Source organism: Ammospiza nelsoni, chromosome 9, assembly GCF_027579445.1.
Source record: "Ammospiza nelsoni isolate bAmmNel1 chromosome 9, bAmmNel1.pri, whole genome shotgun sequence".
NCBI classification, from domain to species: domain Eukaryota; kingdom Metazoa; phylum Chordata; class Aves; order Passeriformes; family Passerellidae; genus Ammospiza; species Ammospiza nelsoni.
This window is the reverse complement of record NC_080641.1, coordinates 23,159,115-23,185,863: the sequence shown is the minus strand read 5'-3', so window position 1 is coordinate 23,185,863 and position 26,749 is coordinate 23,159,115. Positions and strand designations below refer to the sequence as shown.

The 26,749-nt window shown below is 36.6% G+C and overlaps 1 protein-coding gene across 3 annotated transcripts in view; it reads left to right on the top strand.

Moving 5' to 3' along the window:
- The window catches only part of ADGRL2 (adhesion G protein-coupled receptor L2), a 156,078-nt gene extending 129,561 nt beyond the window's left edge, over nt 1–26,517 (top strand). For 2 of the 3 annotated variants that reach the window (XM_059477739.1, XM_059477738.1), the window contains 9 exons: nt 14–187; nt 1,194–1,403; nt 2,384–2,604; nt 3,884–3,950; nt 11,862–11,953; nt 13,838–14,006; nt 17,664–17,792; nt 18,202–18,298; nt 24,433–26,517. In XM_059477739.1, coding sequence (XP_059333722.1) covers nt 14–187; nt 1,194–1,403; nt 2,384–2,604; nt 3,884–3,950; nt 11,862–11,953; nt 13,838–14,006; nt 17,664–17,792; nt 18,202–18,298; nt 24,433–25,187 — 1,914 coding nt within the window. In that variant the 3' untranslated portion in view covers nt 25,188–26,517. Of the gene's footprint in view, nt 1–13; nt 188–1,193; nt 1,404–2,383; nt 2,605–3,883; nt 3,951–11,861; nt 11,954–12,810; nt 12,856–13,142; nt 13,170–13,837; nt 14,007–17,663; nt 17,793–18,201; nt 18,299–20,975; nt 21,105–24,432 lie in introns of all 3 variants that reach the window. The other variant, XM_059477737.1, reaches the window with a different exon arrangement.
- The last annotated feature ends 232 nt before the right edge of the window (nt 26,518–26,749 follow it).

Here is a 26,749-nt window from a genome sequence, read left to right as displayed (position 1 = left end):
TTTTGTCTCCCAGCCTGACAATTATTTCAATGCAAATTGTTCCTTCTGGAACTACTCAGAGAGGACTATGATGGGATACTGGTCAACTCAAGGCTGCAAACTGGTTGACACAAATAAAACTCATACAACGTGTGCTTGCAGTCACCTCACCAACTTTGCAATTCTTATGGCTCGTCGGGAAATTGTGGTAAGTAACGATATTTCCAGCCAGCAACGGGGAGCAAACTTAAAAGACTTAGCTTTAAATTTTTAGCAAGATCCAAAATTGTTGAAGTTTCTGTAGTATTTATAGCTCCTACCCACTCTTTCCAAAGCAATTTGCTTTCTGTAGCACTTTTCTTACTCATCCATAAAGTTGCAAGCAAAATAACAGTGAAGAGAAAACAAGGAAGAGCAAGAGTTTTCTACAAGCCATATTTTAAAGTTACTGACCAACCTTACAACCATTTTACAGACTCCCCCTCAGTACAGATGGAGTGTCTGTTCAGACAGCTGTGCAAGCTGTTCCCTGGAAGCCCAAATGCCAGCTCTCCTTGCCGAGGAAGGTCAAGGAACTTCCATACTGGTTGTTTAAACACCTCTTTATAGTCAGAAATTTTGTTGTCTATTTAAAGCACTTCCTGCATGTCAGGGGCCCAAGAGCATGCAATATTTACAGGGATATGGGACTTCTCATTAAGCCATTGTATTTGAAAAGTTCACTGCGAAGAGCTGAGGCAAGGAATCTCCTTTAGATAAACATGAGATTGAAGCCAGAATTACATGGGCAGCATATTCTGCATTTTGTCCTGCTCATTGTGTAGGTCATTCTTTCTTCTCTGCTGTGAAGTTGCAGGTCTGTAGAAAGTCCATGGGAAAGCTTTCCTCTCTCCTTTCATCAGAGGCTAATGGTACCTTAAAAATGTTATGTTTCTCTGCTCATATTTCCAACCAGTCTGCAGTGAGCCATAGAAAAAGTGGAAATGCTATCTGAGCTGGATAAAATAGTCACATTTTTCTCTCAGACCTGCTCCTCTTCTACTTACCCTGATCTTGCTCTTCTGGGAAGCTGACCTGAGACAGAGAAATTACTGAGTACATTTTGCCCATCTCATGTAATGAACAAGTAACTTTTCTGGATACCTGTGAAAATAGGTTTTTGTTTATACTCATAAAGAGTCATATTAATTTTCTCCATTCTTGGTTATTTCTAGTACAAAGATGGAGTGCACGAATTGCTCCTCACTGTCATCACCTGGGTGGGAATTGTCATCTCTCTTGTTTGCCTGGCCATCTGCATCTTCACATTCTGTTTTTTCCGTGGCCTGCAAAGTGATCGTAACACTATTCACAAGAACCTTTGTATCAACCTATTCATTGCTGAGTTCATTTTCCTAATAGGCATCGATAAGACAGAGTACAAGGTAAGTTTTCTCTCTGTGTACTGATCTTGTTCTCTGAAATGACTGTTTGAAATGGATTTGAATTAAAACATGACAACGCTGACAAGTTTTTAGCACTCCAACCCAGCAAGGCTAACATAAAAGCACAGCATGAAAATAAGATATATTCACACATAGTATTTACATCCATCCCAAAATATGCTTTTTATTTTCAGTTGAGAAACACTGACTATTAACAAAGCAGGTGGTTAGACTTTTGAAAGAGGAGATGAAATTGAATGTTGACTATTAGGAACATAAATACCTTTTCTATATATATTCAAATGTCTTAACAGGTATTGACTACATCTTTATATATATTAGTACAAAGTCTTTTCTATATGTATATACATTTTTTACATTTCACATTCAAGCAGGTATTTTGGTAGTATTGGTAAAATTAATTCTGACATCATTCATTTAGTTGAAACTAATAATCTAGCATAGTTTCTTCCAGAATTTAGCCAATGGGGAAAGAATTAGGACCAATTTCTGTTACAACAGTAGAAATTTCCATATTACAGCAGACAAAAATCGTGGGACAGACACTTTATAATTTTAAATATGTAATATTACATTATGCATAGAGAACCAGCTGTTCATGTCTAGGATTATCTAAACTGTAAGTCCTGAAACCATATCAGTTTCAAAATTAAAAAGTTGCTTATGAAATTAGGAAATCCACTCTGAAATTGATGACTGGGAGACGAGGGTGCAATTTCTTTGTCTTCATTTATGCTGTTCAGCTAATTCACTTTCTGTAACTACTGAACACATATTAGTGTTTTCAAATGTTCAGAGTATGTTTTGAGGTTCAGAGTATGTTTTGAGGGAAGACGCTCCTGAATTTGTGAAATGTTTCTAATAAAACTGTCTGCAGTTCTATTGCACACTTTTCAGTTGCAGAGGTAAAGATGTGAAGGTTTTGTGGTTTACATTTCCATGTCTCTCTTTCTTTGCAGATTGCATGTCCGGTTTTTGCAGGTCTCTTACACTTTTTCTTCCTGGCAGCCTTTGCCTGGATGTGTCTAGAAGGAGTGCAGCTTTATCTAATGTTAGTAGAAGTATTTGAAAGTGAATATTCTAGAAAGAAGTACTATTATGTTGCTGGCTACCTCTTCCCTGCTACAGTAGTTGGTGTCTCAGCAGCTATTGACTATAAGAGCTACGGAACAGAGAAAGCGTAAGTAATTGCAAGTGACCTGAGTGTTTTTCAAGTGAATAATTTTTTAAAGCCTATTAGCTGTCAGAGGGTTCCTGACAGACTAAAATACCATCTGAAAGCTTTATTGGTAAGAGAATGGTGATGCTGTGCACAAATTGCAATCAAGTCTTTTGTAATTCTCTAGGTTCAGGGGATTTGTACTCTAGGGAGACCAATTCTAAATTATGGTCTTTCTTTTAACACAAAAGATTGACCTGAAACAAATTGAAAAAGTAAATAACTTTTTGTACTCAGATGTATATTAAGCAAAATTTCTCAACTTAAAGTATCTGACAAGCCTAACCACTCAGTTTTAAGGTAATGCTTCATTAAATCTCTTTGTTCAGCTGTCCCTCTAGCTAGCTCTCGTCCTGAGGTATGACAGTACAATATTCCAACCTATGTGTTTTATTTTGATAATATTTTATCAGGCAAGTAGAGTGGGATTAAAATTAGCCACTGCCTTTTATTTACAAAAATACAGATGTATATAAGAAGTGACAGAAGGTAGACAGGAAACATTTCTGAGGATTTGAGTTGCTGGAGGCATGAATTTGCCTTTCAGTAGTGTTTATTTTGTCCTTTGATGAAATTAGTTACAGAAGGGGAAGATATTGTTGACTACAAGAAAGCTGCTTGATGTTGCTACTGATGAAAGACAAATAATAGAATTCAGCAGGGAACTGGGCTGCTGGAAAAATGAATTGCTAAGTGAAGTTGGCCCTAATAGGTTTATACGTCATTTAGTCTGGTATCTTATGTATTCTTTCTCTACAGTTCAACTCCCAGGTGGGGCATTTTATTTATACCATATTATTATTCAGCAAAACATGGCATCTGAGCATTTTCTGTCTCATATTCCTCAGGTGTGAACACTTAACATAGGATATAAAGTTAAAAGCAGATATGAAGATCACATGGGAAGGCTGCAAAAATTATTTACTGATGTTAGTTTCATTAGTCCATGATAACACCTGTCACCAAACCTTTTGACTGAAAGGAGAGCTTGCTTTGGTTTTGTTTCTCCTTATGTTAGTTATTCCTAATGATGTAGTTTCAGGTTCAGTTGTGCTATACAGAGCTCATTGGAAGAGATGAGGTTCAGGTTAGGTGTTGTCCATGGAATAAATGGTACTGTGCAATCTTCATCATTGTTTACTGGCAAAGTGTTACTATAAGAAGTATTTTTGCACTTTCCATTTATTGCACTGAGGGGCTAATGCAGCTTTTCACTTTTCATTCTCTTTGTTCCAAATAGTTGCTGGCTACACGTAGATAACTACTTTATCTGGAGTTTCATTGGACCTGTTACTTTTATCATTCTGGTAAGAAGCTTGGTTTTTTCCCCTTTCTTTTTAGGTGACCTCACAGCAGATTAAAAAAATTGAAATGAAATTAAATTTTCATTCAATGCCATCCTAATTCACAAGACATCCCATGAAAATGCTTAGAAACAATTTATAATGTGACTAATGGTTATATAAATGTGTAGAAATCTTTAAAGAGTGCTGACCAAATGATTAATTGTCAAAGCTGTGGTGGCACTTCAGCATGGCCATTTTTTCCTAATGGCTTGAGTTCTGAAGGTCATATTGATGTGTGTAGTCATATGAAAGATCAATGAAGTACTAAATACAGGGTTTTTTTAAAAGGAACCATTATTATTGCTTTCAGTTGAGTCGCTACTGTACACATTCTAGAATTTAACTGCTAATTATCCAACATAATTATCTCAAAAGGGTATTCTAATGCATTGGATAATTAAATAAATTTTTTGTTCCATTACACTTACGCAGTATTTGTCTGTGTATTTGCATATGCACATTTTTCCATGCCTACTTCTGTGTGTATTTGTGTTACATGTGGTGCCTGTCAGCATAGAAGTTGCTCTGTTTTAGTGCACATAATGGGCTGTTAGGTAAGCAGTAGAAATCCTGTGCACTTTCATTGCTGAAGCCTCTGTGTGCCTGCACCCATCTGTGCACCCACTGGGTGCCCCAGTGTCCCCCTAGCACAGAATGCTGCACTCAGACATCAATTACCAATTCTCTGAGCACTTCCAGGTAAAAAGCCTGTAATCAACCCAGGGAGAGAACTTCTCCCATTTATTTCAGACTGACAATACCAACACTGCACAGTGGAGGAATTTGTGAGCACAGTGAATGCATGATGGGCATTTTGGCTCACCCTGGTTTTCTCTGCTATCTCTGTATCTTTAAAGCCTGGCTTTACTTGGGAAGTGCTGTAGAAGGCTGGCTGGGGGCATAGCCTATGTATATAGAGGCCTTTCCTCATAATTGCTGATACTTTGAAGGGATGAATTAATTTGTGTTCATGCTTTTGAAATCTTAAATAGTTGCATGTCTTCCTACTCTTTCACAGCAGTAGAGTTGTGAAATGTTAGCAGAATTTGAGTTCATTTGAATTTCCAAATTCAGGAATTATATTTTTCCATATTCAAAAATTTTATTTTTTTCAGTATGAAGCACATGCATCAGGTAAAATTTTGAAATTTCTTTGACTTTTATAGATCTGTATGCCAGACATAATATTTCAGCACTTTTTGTACTTACAGTACAAACTGATACTTTGATTATGGAAATTTCTGCTAAAAAATGTGCCTGGCCAATGTTTTGGTTTGCATTTACTCTGTTTATATCAAAAACTATTTGAATCCTTGAATGATTACTTAAGAAAAGATACTTGTGCAATGTAGAGGTTGTTAAAGTTCATTGGCATATTTTCAAAGACATGGGCATAGATGCCAAAATTTATGTGTGTATGACTTGAATTAGAAAAATTACAGTGTTTGTAAGATTTAAGTGTAGACCATAATAATTGTACAGAGTTTATTCTAAATACGTTCTAATTAAATCATATCTCAGAATGATGGGTATTTTTTAAAATTAAACCTACAATTGCAATTGAAAATGTTAGAAATATAGACTTACTATGTTCAATATGATAGACAATAATTTTCAGCACAAAGTTGTTTCTTACAATAGTAATTATTCTGGAAATTGTTGTGATTTTCATACTACAATAGTTAAGTAACATCAAGTATGGTTGTGTGGTGATAATTCTGCTGTTTGTGGCTCCTTCCTTGTTTTATTGTTACTGGGGGTATTTTGCTAAGTCACCTATATTTCTCTCCTTCCTTTAAAATAACATTTCACACAGGAAGCCTTGGGCTTTGCTGATGGCTTTTTCACTTCCTCATAACCAGGTCAGAGTGAGAATAGAGGTGAAGGACATTTAATCATATTGACCATGTACAGACATAGTTCACTATTATTTACTGGCCGTGACATTATTATCCTCCAGCAAATCATTTAGACTGAGACGCAAAAGGCTTTTGGGAGCAGTATTCCCAACTTGAAAAATATGAAACAGCAGGTAGCAATCACAGCACAGTTGCTAGGAGTAAGTCTTCTCTAGCAATTGCTTTGCCCTCTAATCGTCCCAGCTGAGAAAGCAAGAGAAACCAGAGGAAGAAGAGTGAGAAGTGTAGTGGCTGAAAAATAATATGTCATGTGCACTGTAACCAAAGAGCTATATCTGAAGTGTAGCTTACTTAGTGTCAGTAGCATGTGAGAATGTTGCCTTGGTAAGGTTTTTAACGTGTTGCTCAAATCACTTCTTTGTTTCTCAGTTTAGTAGTTCTGCACAGGAACTCTTTTTTGACAGTATTGTCCTCTCTTTTAATTTACAGCTTTTTCTCTGAATTTATAAGCATTTGTACTTGTGTGCACAGTTTTGCACAAAATGAGAATGGGAAGTATGAGGGGGAAGCATGAAGCTCCTCAGTACATCTTCTGAGGAACTTTTAGCTTCACTATTTCTATGGCCTGTCATGCCTTTGGGCACCAGGGTTATTATATCTATGAGAAAAGAGCATGTAAGTAATGAGCGGTGGGAAACCATTAGTATGCCTGAAATGGTTTAATGAAAGCTTGGATCATGATACGTCAGGAGTTGTTCTTATCATTTGGACAGCTCCATCTGCATCTTTAATAATTAATTCAGTTCAGTAAGAGTTCAGTGTGCACACTCATTTAGAAGCCTTCAGAGAGCACCTCTCTCACTGCCAGTCCCAGGGAGAAATAGGCTTCTGCATGGCTAAGAGCAAAGATCTGCAGATACAAGAGCAGCTTTAGAGCTGCATTTGCCAGGTAACAAAAGCTCCGGGGAGTTCAAAAAGGGTCAGAACATGTGCAGTTCAGCTAGGTTACTTCAGAGTGGTGTTTCTGTTCCTCTGTCTTATCGTATCCATGTCAGCACTGCAGGCTGTGTGGAATGAATTTTAAGCCGCTAAGCTCAGGGTGGACGTGATTCCATTGAGCAGGTTCATGGCTATAAAACAAACAGTGCACTTCTGGAATCTGTGGTCAGAAAAGCCTGAGCACTTTGACTGCTGTGTAGATTCATTCATGCCCAAGGAACGAGTGGCATTGGTTTAATTTAGCCAGAACTGTTGCAGTTTGCTTCTCCCAGTTTGCAGGCAGAGCCCGTGTTTTAGTCTACCAAGGGTTGTCTAAGCAAAAATTACTAAGATGCCCCATTTCATTAACACAGAATGTGTTAAATGTCCTCACCCAGGCTGAAGTATTGCTTACCCAAGTCAGTGGATGGACAGACGTACACATAACTTAGCTCCACAAGTAAAAATGGACTGTGTTTGTAAACTTATTTTTTATAAATAATACGTATTTGTCTTTCTATAGTAGACACTTGATAAATGGTATTTATCTGTTAGTCACAGGGGAAATTTATCATAGTTTTTGCAAAATCTAACTTCATTTTGCTACTAATTCATTGTACTTGAAGCTAATTCCAGTTGATTAGTCTTCTGTGCAGGTTAGCAAACCTACTTTTTAAAAAAGTTAATTTGAGTTGGGCACACTCCCTGTCTCAAAATTACATAGGTTTCAGGGTCTAGAAAGACACATTTTCTGCTTATACCTTCTTTCACGTCCAGTTCCTTCTGATTTCCAAAGTAGAAATGGCCATATGTGTGTTGCCTGTGGAATAAGCATGGTCTTCCAGTGTGCTACATTTGATTATTGCCATAAAAACTCTTCATATTTTATATTTTAAAGTCGTAAGTTGTTATTTTTTAATATATATCAATTGTCTTTCACTTTGTTTTATCCAATTACACTTGTATTAAAAGATGACAAGAAACTAATAGAAGTTCTATAGAAGATACTATAATTTTTTAATCTTTTACTTTACACAAAATTCTGAAATCAGGGTATAGATCAAGCTAGTTCTCTATCCAGAATTCCGTCTCTTCCAGTAGACAGTAAGTTTTAGAAACTAGATCAGAATCAAGTATAAACATAAATTAAATACTATAAATTCAAATTTTTGCTTACTATTACCAGCTAATATTTTAAAAGATCTCGTATTATAGCTCCACCTTCTGTAGCTGTGTGTTTTGTCACTTTTTGGTATCACAGCAGAATCTTCAAATCCAAACCTAATGCCTGACCAGACTTTTAATTTCTTATTTTTAGCTTTCAAAAGAATGTTGGTCTGATTTGCAGACACGCAGCAGGAAAAAGATTTTACAGACATAATCAAGGGTATAATTTTAGGACTGTTTGGGATGTATACATTGTGCATCTGTGTGTGTGTGTTTGAACAATATATTTATATTTTTGTTAGCATTAAGAAGAGGGGTACTGTTCAGCTGCAGATTTTGGCTCATCTGGGATGGATGCAGCCCTGTTGTCAGGATGAGGTCCAGCCAGTCACTGACCATTTATGTTACACGACGTGATGAGAATGCCACCATTGTCAGAGGCCCATTTTTTCTCATAGAAGATTGCTCTCAAAAGTCTCTCTTGCCACTCATGTGGGACTCTGTATGACCTCAGAGTTCTGCATGCTTGTGGTGAACATTTTCTTAAAGAAAGGTGTCCTGCTCAGACCATCTGTCAAGCTTGGAAAACATCTACAAATTCATTTGCTTGGATAGTAACAGTTCAGTCCTCACAGAAGCAATTCAGGTTGTGGGGATCTCCAGGAGATCTGTAGTCAAGCCTTCTTCTCAAAATAGCCTCAGCTCTGGGTCAGACTATGTTGCTCAGAGCTGGAAAAGCTTTGCTTGTACACATGAATACAAAAGTCCTAACTGTGTTTTCTTCTCCCCCCCTACATATTTCTCACCAAGAAAATTAATTCAGCTATTCCCTTATAAAAGCAATTATTTTCCAGCAAGTTCCCTTTCCTCACTGCTTAGTGTCTTTCATGAGAAAAAATTAAAAAAAAAAAAAAAAGGCAAGATGCCAAAAAGTCTTTAACTTGTGAATTCCTCCAAAACAATAAATTTCTAGATTAAAAACAATCAGGGAGCCAAAAGCAAATCTATAGAAAGGTTTGGTTACAGTAGCTGTAAGCAAGCAAAATAGGGTTTTTTTATAATGATATAATGTGTAACAGAGATGCCAGCATGTTTGAACAAGTGGCAAACCATGGTCTTTTGACTGCTGAAACTGAAAACTATGCAACATTTCACAGTGATGGAGAAACAAGTATCATATGCTCAGTTGTCATAGTTACTTTGTCTTCAAAGTAGAGTATTTTCCCTTTTTTCTTGGAAGGACTTTTTCAGCTGCTGTGATATGGCATTATTATTTCTGTGGGCTGGTTTTGTGGGTCTGTACATAAATTACAATTAAAATGTCACTTAAGAAACTGCTTTGTGCAGTTGTTCCCTGGTGCAGCAATGTCATACACCCAGACAGAGCTGAGTACCTACATAAAACCTGTTTAATACAATGGAGCTTGGCTCAGGCTCTGGGGTAAGGCCATGTCTGCCCACGTCACCAAAGAAACCACACAAGAAAACTTGGGAATACAAGTTTTTATTTGTCGTGTGGCAAACCAGCACTTCAGCTGTACAAAGAATCAGAGCATAAACCCCTCTTGTTTCATAAGGCAGTCATTTATGGGCTAAGCCATATCTATGAGTTTTTGATCCAAGAATCATGATGTCAGTACAATACAGGATACTCTAGGGTAGCTACTTAGGCAAGGATTAGCTTCCAGCTGTGCTGTAAATATTATTCTGAACTGGATTGTGCACTCCCAGATGCATAGGTTTGCAGACAAAGTTGATGTACGTGTTAGGATTGACGCAGGGCATGTGTCTTAGCTCTTAATCTGTTTGTTTTCACAAAAAGCAAATTGAGGTTGCATTTTTCAGGCAGGCTCAAGAAGTGCATGTTATGTCAGCTACCAAACTGTGCAAGAAACTTTTTCAAATAGAGAAAAATGAAATCTGTGTGCAAAGACATGGAGCTGAAGGTCAGGTCTGTTGCAGAGCCCTTGTCCTGTCTGGTGCCAGGGAAAGAAGCAGCTTGTTTTCTCATCCAATGAAGTGACACCATACAGTGAAAACCTAGATGAGAGGAAGAGATCACAATGATGTAACTGAATGGTTTTTCTCATGTGGTTAGTAATTTCCTATAAGAATCATAAAAGATAATCACCAAGATCATGAATTATTGACACTTCTATTACATTTTGCAGCAATAGAAATATGCATAACCTACACCATGTACATACATCAGCCTAAAGATTAAGTATTTTCAGCCAGTTCCTGAAACACAAACAGAAAGCTTATTTTTGTTTTTTGTATCACAAACACCTTTTTCTATTAATCTCAACATATAATTGTAAAAATGTTGTACTTTGCATGATAAGATCAAAAGTTTCCACACACTTTTCAGGTGTTGAGAACTGCATTATAGTTCATGCTGTTCATCCTGATTTTGAGACAGCAGCAGAAGCAATAACATGATTGCCCGTAGCAGTAGGAATTTTTTCTGTAATAAGTGTTCTTATTAACAGACTCTGATCAGAGCCTTCAAAATACTCATCTTTTCAAGATTAAGACCAGCTCTTTGTCAGGATTTCAGTGACATTTCTGACCATTGAGGCACAGCTGCAGGAACACATCTAGCATGAACTGGTATCCCCAGTGTTACAAAAAGAATGAAGATTTTGAAGCTGTCTTAAAACAAAGGCTTCCCAAATTGAGAGACTGGGTATAATCATGCCTCATCAGTAACCAGTTGCAGATATTTATATGGAAGATTATAAGGATGGGGTTCTCTATATAATGTATGCTATAAGGATGTCCAAGCATATTCTTCCATCTTCTCTTAGCATTTGGTCCAGCCACTTTGTGTGCATTGTAGTAGTCGACAAGGATGTGTGTCTTCTTGCTGAAAGGACATGGCTCTTACTGGTTTCAAAGATACAATTTTGTCCAACTTTTCTGTCTGATATAGGACAGCACAAACTAATTACTGAAATTAATTGGATACCATTTTCTAGCCCGTGTTCTGCAGGCATCGTTGTATTTGGCTCGCCTGTGCTCTTCACAGGCTTTGAAATCAATAGGAGAAAGGCACCCAGTAACTTTGATATCTGTGATACTGCTTCACAATAAGAGAATGATAAAAAATTTCCTTCAGTGTCTTCCCTGGTGTTACCTGTATGAATGACACAACAAGAATAAGATGCCACAGTCCTTCAAGTGCACACACAGTCTCGCTTCGACAGAATCCGGACTACAAAGGGAAAGAGGGCAGCAGGAGGGTGCACCACCAGCATATGTCTATGGCACTGTTAAGTTTGATGCATTTGCTACATCTTTGTGTTTCTTTTTCTTCTTTTCCTCTCTTTTTCTTTTTTTCCAGTTACACTTAAGGTCTTTTCAAGACCCCAGTAGGATTGTGTGAACAAAAAGGAATAAAATAAAAAAAAAAAAACAAAAAAGGAGAAACCAGCAAAGGTGAAAAACATTTCAAATTCAGGATGGGGTGATAAAAAGACAGCTAGTATAGCCCAGTAAAGCAGTGACCATTGTCCTCAGAGAGTGATATGGGGAACAGGGCCTTGGGTGACAGGTAAAGGTGAGCAGGTGATGAGCAAAACATGCTGGAGGACAGAGCTAAACTGACAATGGCAAGTGCTGGACGTTAGTTAAATACAGTGGTTCATGATGATGTGGTGCATTTTGGAAATTAGGTGAAACAAGGACTTCTAATATGTTTATCCTCTCATTCTTATTTGCAATCACGGTTTGCAGACCATCTGATATAGTTACCAATTTTCACTACTTGGAAATAAACTACAGGGTTTTTGTTTAGCCTGTAACATCATCATTATTCAACCTATTACTTGAAGTAGTTTAATTTCATTCTTATCTGTTTTGACAGCTGAATCTTATCTTCCTGGTGATCACATTGTGCAAAATGGTGAAGCACTCAAACACTTTGAAACCAGACTCTAGCAGGTTGGAAAACATTAAGTAAGTGCTTTGTGTTCAAGTATGAGAACTATGATTATTTTCTGATTGCTGAACTGATTGAAAGCTACTCTCCATTAGGAGCACATGCCATTGTCTCCCAGCAACTGCAGATGTCAATTAGAAGCAAACAGAGCCAATCCTGCTTTCGTCACATTGTTGCTGTAATGTCACAAACGCCGGTCAAAATTAGATAATTTCAGCCTGGAACTAGTGCCAAGAAACTGTTTCACGGAAATGCCACAGCACTGTAGTAATTTCATTTGCATTTAAAATGCAGTTCAAAAATGATGTTCCTGTTTGCATGGCTGATATGATTATATTAAGTTTGTTTTGTTAAATGACTTTTTGATTTAGGGATTCTGAGCAGTTTCTACTCGTAATCCTGTTCTCCCCAGAGAATTGGCTCTATTATTATTGTTAACTTGAAGATTATCTGTTGTTTTCGCGCTAATTTAACAAATGTTTACTTTATCATGGTGTTCTACTGTAGTGTCCCTTTTGCAGAGTAATATAAGTTTTTGATAACTAACACGGCTTTGGCAGCTTTCACTTTTTTAGATAGCTTTTTACTGTATTCTGTTTAGCCTTACATTGTATTCAAGGTTTTTTGTTACCAACACTGAAGGGATGGTGCCACTTTCTAACACTGAGGGTTGGATGTGAAAGGGTCTGACAGATCTGCTTTGAACGTTGGAAATGGCAAAGGGAGACTTTCAGTAAGGATAACATTGTGAACTAGATGTTCTAGATAGGTCAGTATCAGCTTCATTGCATGTTGCATGATGAGAGAGAGAGCTAATCTCTAGCATCTCTCTCTTTTCTTCCTTTTCCTCTTTCTGTCTTCTCATCCACACCAGTAATTACCGTGTTTGTGATGGCTACTATAATACGGACTTACCTGGGTAAGATAGAACCCTACATTAACAAACTTCTAGCATGATTTTTAACTTTACAAACTCGGTCATATTGTGGATTTCCCTTAATTTTAATTAACTATTTTTGAGATACCTGATTTGCTAAAGACTTTTAAACTATTACATGCCTTTATACTTTTAAATTGCTTGCCTCTGCATTTTGAATTTCCTAATTTTGACTAATTTTTATAGACAATTAAAAATGCTCTTATTAATTTCTGTTTCAATTCTGTCTAATAATTTTGTTTCTCTTTTCTGCTTATAATGCTTTCTAGCTATGAAGATAATAAGCCATTTATCAAGTAAGATCATTAGTTAGATGTGGAATTCACTGACTAAATTCCCTTTCCCTTTCATTCTGTGCTGTTTGCTACAATTCCTTTTCCTTAACCTATTCATGATGGAATCTTTTTTAGATTGTTCTGTAAAGCAATATCCATATTTTTGTCGCATTTCAGCAGGGTTTCTTCATGCGGAAGTTGCATCCTCTAGCTTCAGTTTAGCTGAGTTTATCGAAGCATTAATGATTTGGGCTCTAGGCTTTTAATATGCTGTTTAACCTTTGTGCATTTGTGTTACATTATTTGGTGTCATATGGCAGCACCACTGTTTAAAATCTATGGTGTGATTAGTGGCTAAGCCAGATTTATCAATCTCTTCTCTAAAAGCAGATAAAGCAATGGGAGTAGCTGAGGCTTGTGCTATACTTCTGCATTTCAAAATAGTTTTGACATCCTATGCTGTTCTTGAGAAAGACAAAGGTTATATCTATTCTTGCTGTTTTCATTGGAGTCTAGGAGTACTGAATGGAATTGTTCTTTCTTTAATAGATAAAAGGTTAAACCCAAGGAATTTTTACATTTGAATGTGAAACTAGTAAAAGTCAACTGCAGGAACTGAAATGTTAATATTGGATTTGGCAAAGTACATTCTCGTAAGTAATGTTACTAAAATTCATTTTCTTTTGCAGATCCTGGGTCCTGGGTGCATTTGCTCTCCTGTGTCTCCTTGGCCTAACATGGTCATTTGGTCTGCTGTTTATAAATGAGGGGACCGTTGTGATGACATATCTCTTCACAGTATTTAATGCTTTCCAAGGAATGTTTATTTTCATCTTTCATTGTGCCCTTCAAAAGAAAGTAAGTTACCAAAACCACAGATGAATGTTCCCTAACTCCTTAGAAATGCCACACATAATTCTTAAGAAAATAGAGATAAAATTAACAATTTGAAGATCTGGAGTATTTTGAAGTAGTTTGAGGAGGGCACCAGAATTCCAGTGCAGTTTTTGCTGTATGTGCTAGTGGGAGTCATGTAACTGCTCTGTGACCCAGACAGGTTTAGCATGGATGCAGCATTTCCAACCTGGGCTTGAAAAGTTTGAAGGTTTTATGAAGAAAATGCAAAAGTTGAACACTGGTAGTGTGGTACCTATCAGCCTGGACTTACAGCCAAAAATCTTTTATGTTCACATGAAACAAGTCCTGCCTTCACTGCAGTGCTGCAAACAGAGGATCAGTTATGATATCAGCCCATACCAGCCTGGAAATGCTGTCCTTTCCTTAGAATAAGGCAGAGCACCTTTCCTGAGATCCTATTAAGCTGCCACATAAAGTTATGGGTGATAGGCAGGGATAGTACTATGTGTGCTCATTCATTACAAAATTAAGTGGGATGTAAAAATTAATTTTATTATGAACTTTGACACCCCTTAAAACAAAGTAGTCATTAATGCTGGACACCTGCTAACAGGAATAGTTTTCTGAAGATGGAAAAGATGCCAGCATTAATGCTTTTTTTTCCAAGTGTTTGCCTGCCCCAGAAATCCCAATAGCTTTGTTCTCTTCACTGGAGCCTCCCTCACAAGTGGGATCAGCTAAATTAGTTCTGCTCCCTTTCTCTGGATTAAAGCAGAAGGGTCCAGAAGGAGCTGGAAGGAGAGAGAGACAGAGAGAGATGGAGGGAGACAGAGAGAAATCTTGAAGGGGAGAGAGGAGCAAGCAGGAGAGAAGGAAAGTGCAGGGCACAGCTCTATGGGACCCTTTTTTGGGTTCTCTTCCCTTCTCTTCCCTTCCCCTTCTCTTCCGCAGAGGGTGGAGATTGCTTCCAAGGATGCCTGAGAGGTGTTTTAATGAAAGCCTTTCTTAGAAGGCAGGACAAATGAAAGTAATGAGAGTTGAGAGGAAGGGTGAACATCAAAAAATCCCACCCAAACAAACTTAACATGAAATGCAGTATGCCCTACATTTGGAAATATCCAATTTGCAGTATTTAGATTATAAATATTTTTCCCAGTTTTAGGCTGGAGACCTAGCAATTATTAACTCCCATTATAATTAGCTCACCAGAGACATAATTAACTGATATTTACAAGATGGTTTGAGACCACTGGATAAAGTGTTGTTTAAATACAAAAACCCTATGCTCATGTTCTCAACTGTACCAACTCTAACATTACCAGCATCTCCAAATGTGGTGTAGACAATGGCATTCAGAGGTGTTTTAGGAAAAGATCTGGTAGACAGAATTTTACCTGGATCAACATGACACTCCACTCGTTTGGGGAAAACAAAAGCACACTTAGCAGATTGAGCCTAAGATAAGAAGGTAGGGAAGAAAATACAAACATTCCCAAAATGCAAATATTTTCTAGGTTAGGGTTTCATAAAATGTTTCCCTTTTTACTATTTGTATTGGACTTGAAAATCAGAAACAGATTCCTTTTTTTTATTTCTTTTTACAGCTGTGCATTGTTTTCATATAAAGTGGAGTCAGCAAAAAGCAATATTAAAATACCAGTCAAGTATGAAAAAACATAACCTAGAGCAATAAGATTTATACCTGAAAGAATGTTAAAGCTGCCATTTAAGATTTTTAAGTGTCACTGCCTTTGACTGGATATTGTCCTGTGCTCTGTCTGCATAGCTAATGTAGTCTTTTTATTCTGTTATTACTACTTGGTCACTAAATTGAACAGAGAAATAGAATTGTGGAAGTGAAAACTATTATGTTTCCAGTTCTGATGAGATGATAGTGCTGTTGCTTCCATCAGTTTCCAACAAGCTATAATTTAGAAATAATGACAGTGGAATGCACAGTCCTGACAGATAATGTACATTCACTGCAATACAGGCATTAGGCAAAACCAGCCCTGGAGGGTGGTGTTTGGGTAAAAATACAGTTTTGATTGCTATTGTCTCTGCTGTGTAGTGGCTTAGAGCATTTAATATCCATTAGTGTTCAGGAGAGTTTTTTCTTAGGTGTTACACCATCCAGTGACAATGTATATAGACCTATGTTTTCAAAGTTCAAAAATTATAATTTGAAGTTGTTTCATTTCTGTTTTCATTTTTTTACATGTCTTTTGTGCTGATATAGGTAGGAGTTGACTTTAAATATGTACCATGTATTTTTATAAAAAGCTGAATTATTGTGCCTCGCTTGAAGTTAAAGTAAAAATTATTCAACTTTTCTTCATCCTTGTGATTTATAAAAACAGCACAGTATGTATTCCTTGAGTAAAACTCCTGTAGAAAACAGCACATTACATGTGTAAATCCACACTATTAATTTTTTGCATTTTTTCTTCTTTCCTTTTTGCATACACGTAACTTTCTGTCTTATATATTCATAGGTCAGGCAGAATTTCCAGATTAGCTGAAATCCCTCTTTTCACAGTAACTCATGAGTCTCATTGATGTAGAAGAGACACTTAAATTCCCATGTAATCTGGTGGAAGATTTATGAGTTTAGACTTACACATCTATACAAATTCTATCCACTCTGTCCTTTCACTGGTGCAGTCTTGCTGCCAAGATATGCACACACTCTTCTGTTGTCCAAAACTAATAGTCAATGAATCAGTCATGGAATGTAAGAGAATTAACTGCTCTGTAAAGTGATCCTGATTACTTTTATGGCAATTGTTATCACTCATAACAAAACTAATGTTTCCAGTAGGTCACTGGAAAAAGAAAGTGAATAAATGAAGCCCAAATACTGAAGTCATTAATTAGTTTTGCTGCTCTGTCAGAAAAAAAAAAAAAAAAAATCAGAAATATGGGTATATTCAAATTTTTAGATTCAACCAAGACAGAATTTTATGTTTTGGTCGTAAAAGTGAAAGGTGCTTCATTCCCAGCCTTTATGGTTCAAAAGTGACTCTGGAACACTGGCAAGTGGCTCCACCAGCACAGCTGGGGCTGTGCCTGGAGTGGGTCAGTGGTGTTTGTGAGCTCTGTTCAGGGCAGGGCAGGTGTGGCCATCTGAAGTAGCAGCTGGATGAGTTACACAGAGTAAGAAAATTCCTTTACAGGCATTGGAAATTTTGCACTCTTTATTGGGAATGATTGCATAGGGGTAGTACTGAGCAGTGCTCAAGCCCTTCTTGCCTGCTAGGATGGGAAAACAGGCTTGTTTTGCTTTCTGCACCAAAAGCTCTTACAAAAACCACCATTTTCAGCCAGCATTCAATTCAAGTAAACTTTACTATATTAATCTACAATATCAAAATTGAATAAAAACAATTCTATAACTAAGTCAGTGATGATTATTCAGGGACATCTCTAAGAAGTGTGTGTATACCTTGGAAATAATTGGTTCAAAACTCCTGGGTAGCTGCTAATGCTGCCACCGAGTAGAGAGAAATACGTGGGTTTGCTAACAGCCAGCATTTCAACAGACAAGAATTATCTATATGCTTGAAAAGTGAGTAGTTTCAATGCAAGGTTCATGTGTTTTTGCCAGCAGCTATTTAAAACTGTTTCTTGTGCTAAGCAATTTTTTTTCCCCCACAGGTACGTAAGGAATATGGGAAATGCTTCAGACATTCCTACTGCTGTGGAGCACTTCCAACTGAGAGTCCCCACAGCTCAGTGAAGGCATCAACCACCAGAACCAGTGCTCGCTATTCCTCTGGCACTCAGGTAACAAAGATTTTGACAGCATCTTTTAATTACCTTATTTATGGAAAGCCTACTGAGATGTCTTCCAATCAGAAAGACTAATTGTCTTCTCATTATTGTCATTTAGATGGTAAATACATACTTCTGCATTGTAGAATTATTTCTTTTTAAACAGTTATTTTGGTCTAATACAAATATGGGTTTTTTTCTTGTAATTAGGGACTATTTATAGGAAGATTTATGCCATGTTTCATTGAACTAAAGTTTAATAAATTAGAGTTTTAATAAAAAAATAAGGAAATTTCATGATGTGCTAGAAAAATGGTTTACTTTAGGCTAAAATAAACACAAATATTCTACACAATAGCACATGAGCCGGAAAAAATCTTTTTGTAATCTACTGTTTTGTCTCACTGCTTTGTGCTAACAGAGTCGGATAAGGAGGATGTGGAATGACACTGTGAGAAAACAATCGGAATCGTCTTTTATCTCAGGTGACATCAACAGCACTTCAACACTTAATCAAGGTCAGTCACTGGGAACATTTCAGTTTTAGAATCCATAAATTATTACAGATTTTATATCATTTAACACAGAAGAATTGAAAATAATGTTAAAAAAAATCTGGACAAGTGTTCTCTAAAAGCAGATTTTTAAAGTTATCCACCAGCACTTTTGAAAACCATGTTCCCTTAACTGGCCCCTGCTATAGAAGCTGAATTCTTCAATTCATGGGAATGTATTTAAATTAGTTTCATCAATAATTTAGCTTAAAAGCAAGATCATAATTTTAAATCTTTCCTAACCTTTATAGGTTAAATCTGAAATAGAAATATGAGTGCAGTAACATTTTAATGCATATTTGACTGATTTTTAGGTGCAGAAATTTTCCCAGTGAAATCTAATTGATATCATTTCTATGCAAAAGATGTCTGTAAATCATTTATCTTTTCTATTTCAAAGAGCATCATATCTGTAACATGGGACAGAATCCAGATTTTCAGGCACAGAGAAGTCAAAACTCAAAACTTCTCATCTCAGATAGAATTTGAAATCTGTAACCTCATTCTCATGTCCACACAGAAGACAAGGGCGTTTACCAAGACAGATTGTCCCTCCCTTTCTCCCCTCCCTGCTGTGTTTTGGAGGCAGTTTGAGCCAGCAGTGGAGGGAGGACTGCTGTGTGCAAGCCAGGTTTGGAGCCTCTTCTTCCACCCAATCCTTAAGTGAAGAGCAGGTAGTCCTGGTCACACTGCAACCAGTTCCTGCTCCACTCAGAAAGTTTCAAACAGAAAATCCAAATTCAGGATTTGATAGCAGGAACCTGTATTTACATTCATTTTGGAAGTAAAATTGTGGTATTTGCAAAGCAAAAGGTATCAGAAAGCATGATTCTACTTTTGATATTTGGTACATAGTGGGTAAGACCTATGTGTCTCACTGCTCCTCCCACCCCTCTTGCCCCTGCATGTTCTTCTGGCAAAAACCAAAATTAAGTAACTTCTCCTAGGTAGAAAATGTATATTTTTCATGTCTCCTTAAGTGTCATACTAAAATTCCAAAAATACAAGCACATAAAATTTGGTAATTTCTCTAATTTGCTGTCTTGACTCCTGAGGTTTGCCCTAACTGTGCTGCACCGTTAACCCAGTGTTGAACAGAGGTCTCAGCTGCTTCTCCCTGTTTCAAGTTCCAGACTCAAGTCACTGGAGATGTTCTGCCATGATTAGAAAATTTGTTATCAACTCTGTTCAGTTATAATTTTGTCACTATCTCAGTGATACATATGTATTAGGGTAGTTTAATAATTAATGGCAAGTGCCATTTTCCCTTTAAAATAAAAATCAAGCTTTTAATTGTTTTTTTTCCTTGTAATAAAGAAATTTGGATTGAAAAAAATAGCAACTATAAATTACACGTAAGTAGTCTAAGATTAAATATAGTGTGCAAAATTTAAAAAAACCAAGCAGAATATATTTCAGTTATTTCTGGTAAGAAGTACTTTACAATGGGAAAAAACTATGATAATTTTGTTAGTTGATCACTAATACAAACTTTCAAATAAGATTAGCATACTCAGACCATAATTCTCTGAGTGTTAAAAATTTCTGCTCATTTCTGCTGCTAAGCAGCTCTGGGAGTACAAAAGCATTAATATTTGGAATATATATAATTACTTGACAAATAAAAATATATATACTTTAAAAATAGAGCTATTTCTCTAATTGTCCTTGGGTCTATAATGCACTGATCCTGATGTACTGTTTTGCAAAGCAATAAAAAAATGAAACTTGAATTTAATCTTATTGAAATGTTTAAATTAATTTTTAAATCACGGCACTTTTCTTGTAGTAGCTAGAAATCAGAGATCAATTGACTTTTTAATAATTTCTCAAAATATGCTCGTTTTTTATCTGATTATTCTGAGAGTGTTTAAATGGTGTTGCGTTAACATGTAAATTTGAATTTACAAGAGTTTAAAAGAGTCTGTTCATGTAGTATTTTTCTTTGTCTTACATTGTTTGTAAACTGATAGTTTAAAGAAATTTGTCATTCAAGGAATTCTTTTTTAAAACCTGGCAGATACGTTTGCAGCATGACTGTCCCAGGAGAAAATGTGAATGCTCTGATTTCTTAGAGCAAATATTTTGCTTTCCCCTCAGCATGCATACTTTTGCATATACTAAGATATGCTTCTTGCAATTTGTCATCCACTGTCTGTTGGAAAACAGCAATTCCCTTCCACTATCTGTGTGTTTTTAATAAAGTGAGTAACAGCTCTGATCCTGTCATAAGAGGTTTTTCAATGCCTTTCAGTTTGAGAAATTCAGTTCTGTCAATTCTGGACAGAAGTGCTCCCTATGATCATTTTTAAAGTCCTAATAGCTTTATGTAGTACCTTGATCTCTAAACATTTAATTGCTACTCTTGTGTAACAGTGATTTTGTATACATTAGTAAATATCACTTTCACTAGATGTTTACTTTGGGGATTTGGACAGCACCTGAGAATTACTGGAATCTAACTGTATTTTCCTGCTCCCATTGCATTGCCAATGCATAGCTCAAATACATCCAGAAATTTTCAGCTGAATTACATCTTAGAAATCCTACATGATTCATGATGAATAAAAATTATTCTTTATTGAAACTGTCAGGCTAAAATTAAGCAACTGACATTTTTTTTCTGTTTCTTTTGCTTTAGGAATGACTGGCAATTACCTACTAACAAACCCTCTTCTTCGACCACACGGCACTAACAACCCCTATAACACATTGCTCGCAGAAACAGTTGTATGTAATGCCCCTTCAGCTCCTGTGTTTAACTCACCAGGTGTGCTTATACTTCCTGAATAAACTGCTTTTCTTGGCTCACTCCAAATTCCCTCTTTTCCCTAGATAGAAACTCGAGTTGCAATACCCCAGCCGTAGAGTCTGAATTTCTGAAATAAATTCGAGAAATGCAGTGTTGCCAATGTCAGCTTGTAAAACTGCACTATATTATAGTAATGCCTTTGCCCTAACAGTATTTACCAATAATTATCCATGTTTTTAACACAGGTGGCATAAATCTTAATATACTATTAAAGGACTGACACCACATGGTCCGAGAGCCCATCTTCAAGATAAATATCACTTAGAGGTATCATGTCTATGCAATATAAGGTTGACTCTAAAGCTTGCTGAGAAAACCCTGCTTATGGAATGGATGAGAAAATAAAGCAGTGCAAGGCATCTTGCTTGACACCTTTGGATACCCTGGTGTGGAAAATTGTATCCAGCCTCAAACAGATCTAAACTATAGTATAGTGCAGCTTTATGGGAGATCATTTTCCTGTAGAAAAACCTTGAGATTAACAGTTAGAAAAGTTTAGTTCTGTAGGAATAAAGGGTGTCATCATTTACCTAACATTTTGTTGTTACATTATCTACTTGCTTTTTTTAACGATGTTGCAGTTCATCAGTAAATATTTTGCAGATACTGTTTGATGAGTCCTAAGATCACTTTAGTGTAAATAGAATGATAAATCTTTGAAAAAGAGCTCATAAAACCTTGTTTCCAGTTTTTATTTCAAGTCTTCTTTTTAACTGAACTGTAGTTTCTATTTTCATTCTCTTGTTTTCTTACTTTCCTTATGCTTTCCTCTAGCAACCTACAGAGAGACAAGTATGGGAGTAAAACTTAACTTTGCCTATCAAATGTAAATTTTTTCAGCATGATTTTTAATGGGCACAATTAAAACATAACTAGCGGTCATGAAGTAGACTCAGCGGGCAAGTGGTTCACAATTTGCAAATAAAATGTTTCCACATTCAAAAAGTACTTGCAAACTGCTTTTTGGGAAACACCAGGAGGTCTGTAGCAAGCCCTATTGGTAACAAGTTATTCAATGCTGAAATAATTTGCTGTTTAAAACCAAAGTGGTGTCATGCCGAAATGCTTAATAATTTACTTATATTTTTACATTCCTACAGTAATCTTGCTACAGGCTATGAAAGATTTCAAATTAATTACCTGATCATGGGCAACAAAATTTGCCTCATCAAACCAATTTGAATATATTCTAGCATGCTTAACTCTGCAGTATATCATAGAAAACTCATTTTGGATTATCAGATGTATTTTGATATCTCTTTAGTAGAGGAAAAGAAAATGAAAATTACAGAATTAAATCACTTTCATGAGGGAAATGAATCCAGCATGTGGTCCATGTGTTGTCTACTTTTACAAATGCCATATGTTCTGCACAGCTAAATCCACTGCAAGAAAAATCTTGGAACATACATGAAATTGCGAAACTACATAGTTGTTTAATCAAAGCTTAAAGAGGCCTTTCAAACAACCCTCATCACTGTTAAAATCAGTACACATGGAGAAGAGTTAGCAATAACACAAATGCAAAATGATTTGCAAATTGCTCAGAATTTATTTGGAAATGATTACTCTATTTTTCAAAGTTGAAGACAAAAATCTTTTCATGAGAAAATGCAATCTCTTTTTAATTGAAAACAACATTTCTAGGGAATATTGAATTTTCTAAGATAAGCTGCAGCTTTAATTATGAAAAAATAAATCCACAAAATGAGAAATGTAAAATATTTTCCAAAAAACTTTTCCCTTATACTCCTCCAAGCCTTGCATATTATGCAGCAGCCTCACAGTGGTCAGTTTCATTTCAGTAAAGTCACTTCATTCTTTCTTTACTTCCAGACATATCTGTAGATAAAGTGCTTTTCTAGGAATGCTCTAACCATCTGATTTCCATGGTTCGGACTGTTTAATTTCTTGCAAAGTTTTTTTTTTTCTTTTGCTTTGCTTGGGAAGCACTGTGCTGTCATAGTTTACATGTCTTTGTGTCTATAGGAAAACCTTTTCTTTATCAAGTTATCGGAAAAAAAAGCCAAAACCCAAAGCATAAAGACTTTAATCATCATAAGACTTCATTTTCCCCCCTCTTAAACTCCTTTTCATGTTTTCAGCAGACTTACCCAATCTGTCATTCCCTCAACAGCTATGAGATATCAGCCATGGCTGATTTCCTCTTCCCATTCCACAACTAATATTTATTCTTTGGTTTAATTTCTGTGACCCATACTTACAGGAATTCCTAACATTTCTGCATTTGACTTCCATGCCCATGGTAACTGTGGGCCTAGCTCTTAATTAACTATTCTGGTTCATTCAGTGCTGTCACTGTGACTGATGCAGACTGCAGGCAAACTTTGACCTTTAGGAGCCTGGGGCCTTTGTTGGCAGACAGAATATTAGTGCAAAAAAATTACATTAAGTGGGAAAAGAAAAGCTGTTATTGCTTAGTAATCTAATTTGCTGAACCCTTGCTCTGACTAAGTTGCTGAGAAGCTCAGTAATTCTTCATCATGTTACAATAAATCATTTTACTTTCTTTTATATATCAGCTACTCTTAGGCCAGATAGCCTGAGCAGACAGACATGATGTGAGTTGTCCAAAGTGAGTCATTCCACCTGCTGTCTATCGTGTTGTTGGATGGTGCTTGTGGGCCCTGGTCCCTGTAGTGTGAAAGATGGCTGTCCTTGTTTAACATGAATTCTTTGTATTTATCCATTTTTTTCATTCTTTTCTTTACTTCATCTCCAAAAAAAAAAAAACAAAACCAAAAAAACAGGAAAAAAATGTTAGAAATGTTGTTAAAGTAGTTGCTTGCCAGTTATGTGGGTTTATGTTGTACATTTACCTTCAGTTATGTCTGTGATCTAATTCCTTTTTAATTTAGTGTTGTTTAGGACAAATTCTGTTAATTTTCTTTTTCTAAATCATGGTGATGTACTTCAAAACATAGATGTTTCCAAATGAATTGCTTTGCATTACATATGCAAGGGCATGGAGTGAACAGTTCCTTGTAGAAAAGTCACATAATTGACACTAAATTACGAAATTCAAATGCCACTATTCCCCACAGGAAACACACATTACTATTTTTAGAATGCATCTTTCCTATAAGGTGTGCAACTGTTTACATTTGGGAATGTTCAATAAACTAACTTTTCTCAAGTTTTACTTCCGAGTACAACTTTGTCCTGAACTACATTAAAGAACTTTGTTAAAAAGTAAAAAAAAAAAAACAAAAAAGGCAATAAAAACATGTCAGGCAATAACCAGAGCTGTCCTTTTGCATTTCAGGACATTCACTGAACAATGCCAGGGATACAAGTGCCATGGATACTCTACCGCTAAATGGTAATTTCAACAACAGCTACTCATTGCGCAATGGAGACTATAACGACGGCGTGCAAGTTGTAGACTGTGGACTAAGCCTGAATGATGCAGCTTTTGAGAAAATGATCATTTCAGAGTTAGTGCACAACAACCTGCGGGGCGGCAGCAAGAACCACAACCTGGAGCGGGCGCTGCCAGCCAAGGCTGTGATCGGCGGGAGCAGTAGCGAAGATGACGCCATCGTGGCAGACGCCTCATCTTTGATGCACAGCGACGCCCCCGGGCTGGAGCTGCACCACAAAGAGCTGGAGGCCCCGCTCATCCCCCAGCGGACTCACTCCCTTCTGTACCAGCCCCAGAAGAAAGTGAAGACCGAGGGAACTGACAGCTACGTCTCTCAGCTGACAGCCGAGGCTGACGACCACCTCCAGTCCCCCAACAGAGACTCTCTCTACACGAGCATGCCCAACCTCAGAGACTCTCCCTACCCAGAGAGCAGCCCCGACGTTGAAGAAGACCTCTCTCCCTCCAGGAGGAGTGAAAACGAGGACATTTACTACAAGAGCATGCCAAACCTAGGAGCTGGCCACCAGCTCCAGATGTACTATCAAATCAGCAGGGGTAATAGCGACGGCTATATCATTCCCATTAACAAAGAAGGATGTATTCCGGAAGGAGATGTTAGAGAAGGACAAATGCAACTAGTGACAAGCCTTTAATAGTGTAGCAAAGAAATATTAAAGGTCACGTTCAAGTATTACAAAAGACTTAATTGGCCCCGTGCAGGCTCCCTCATATCTGCTCGAAGAGACAATTCTGTTGACCCTGTGGTTCTCCAGTAACAGGGATGACTGGACCTCGCAGTTCTGTGAATTTTTATAAAGCAAAAACTTTGTATATACACAGAGTATACTAAAATGAATTATTTGTTACAAAGAAAAGAAATACCAACAAGGTATTTACGATATCTTCTGCTGCTGAATTTAACAAAATTGTGAAAAAAAAAGAGAAATAAACACTTTCCAGCCATTTTACTGCAGCAGTTTGTGAACTAAATTTGTAAATATGGCTGCACCATTTTTTTTTCCTGGGCCTACATTGTATTATATACAAGGCGTAGGCTTTAAAATCCTGTGGGACAAATTTACTGTACCTTACTGTTCCTGACAAGACTTGCAAAAGCAGGAGAGATATTCTGCATCAATTTGCAGTTCACTGCAAATCTTTTCCATTAGGGCAAAGATTGAATACATGTCTAACCACTAGCAATCAAGCCACAGGCCTTATTTCATATATTTCCTCAACTGTACAATGAACCGTTCTCATGAAAAAATGGCTAAAGAAATTATATTTTGTTCTATTGCTAGGGTAAAATAAATACATTTGTGTCCAACTGAAATATAATTGTCATTAAAAGATAATTTTAAAGAGTTTGAAGAAAATATTGTGAAAAGCTCTTGGTTGCACATATGTTATAAGCTGTTTTTCTTACACTGTTCATAGTACGATAGTTTGTTTAAAATGCAAGTTCTACCTGTTTTCACTTATTTTTTCACTGTAAACAGTGTTCTGCTTTGACAAGTTAGTTTTTACTTTTAAGTTTTGAATTTTTATTGCCAAAAAAAACCATAATTGGGGAGAAAGTTGTTTTAGAAGCCAATTATGCCAAGCCTTGCACAAATTTGGTGTAGCTAACAAAGATTGTAACTCAATTCCCTGTTCATCCTTTAATCAGGGTTGGGTGGTAAGGGGTAAAGGGGACACTGGACACTTCTCACAAGCTTTCTCGTGAATAAAAGGTGCCTGTCCTTTAAAAAAAATAAATAAAACATAACTATAACTCTTCCATATTCCTTCTGCCTATATTTAGTAATTAATTTATTTTATGATAAAAAAATCAAATGAAATGTAAATTGTTTCAACAAAATTCTGCTTTTTTCATCCCTTTGTGTAAACCTGTTAATAATGAGCCCATCACTAATACCCAGTGTAAAGTTTAACACCTGTTTGACAGTAAATAAATGTGAATTTTTTTCCAAATAGGTAAAATGTGCATTATTATGTACGAAGCATAATTGGCATCAGCAGTCCTTTGACCCAGATGTGCCCTGTCTAGAATGGCATCTTTACATTTCATGATTTAAGTGTTGAGAATTCAACAGAAACTGTCTATAGCTGTACAGAAGACAGGTCATCTTTACTGTTCCTTTGTCTCAATTGAATAGGATCAAACCCAGATATAGCAAAATGTACTGTAAATTCATACATTTGCATAACTTTT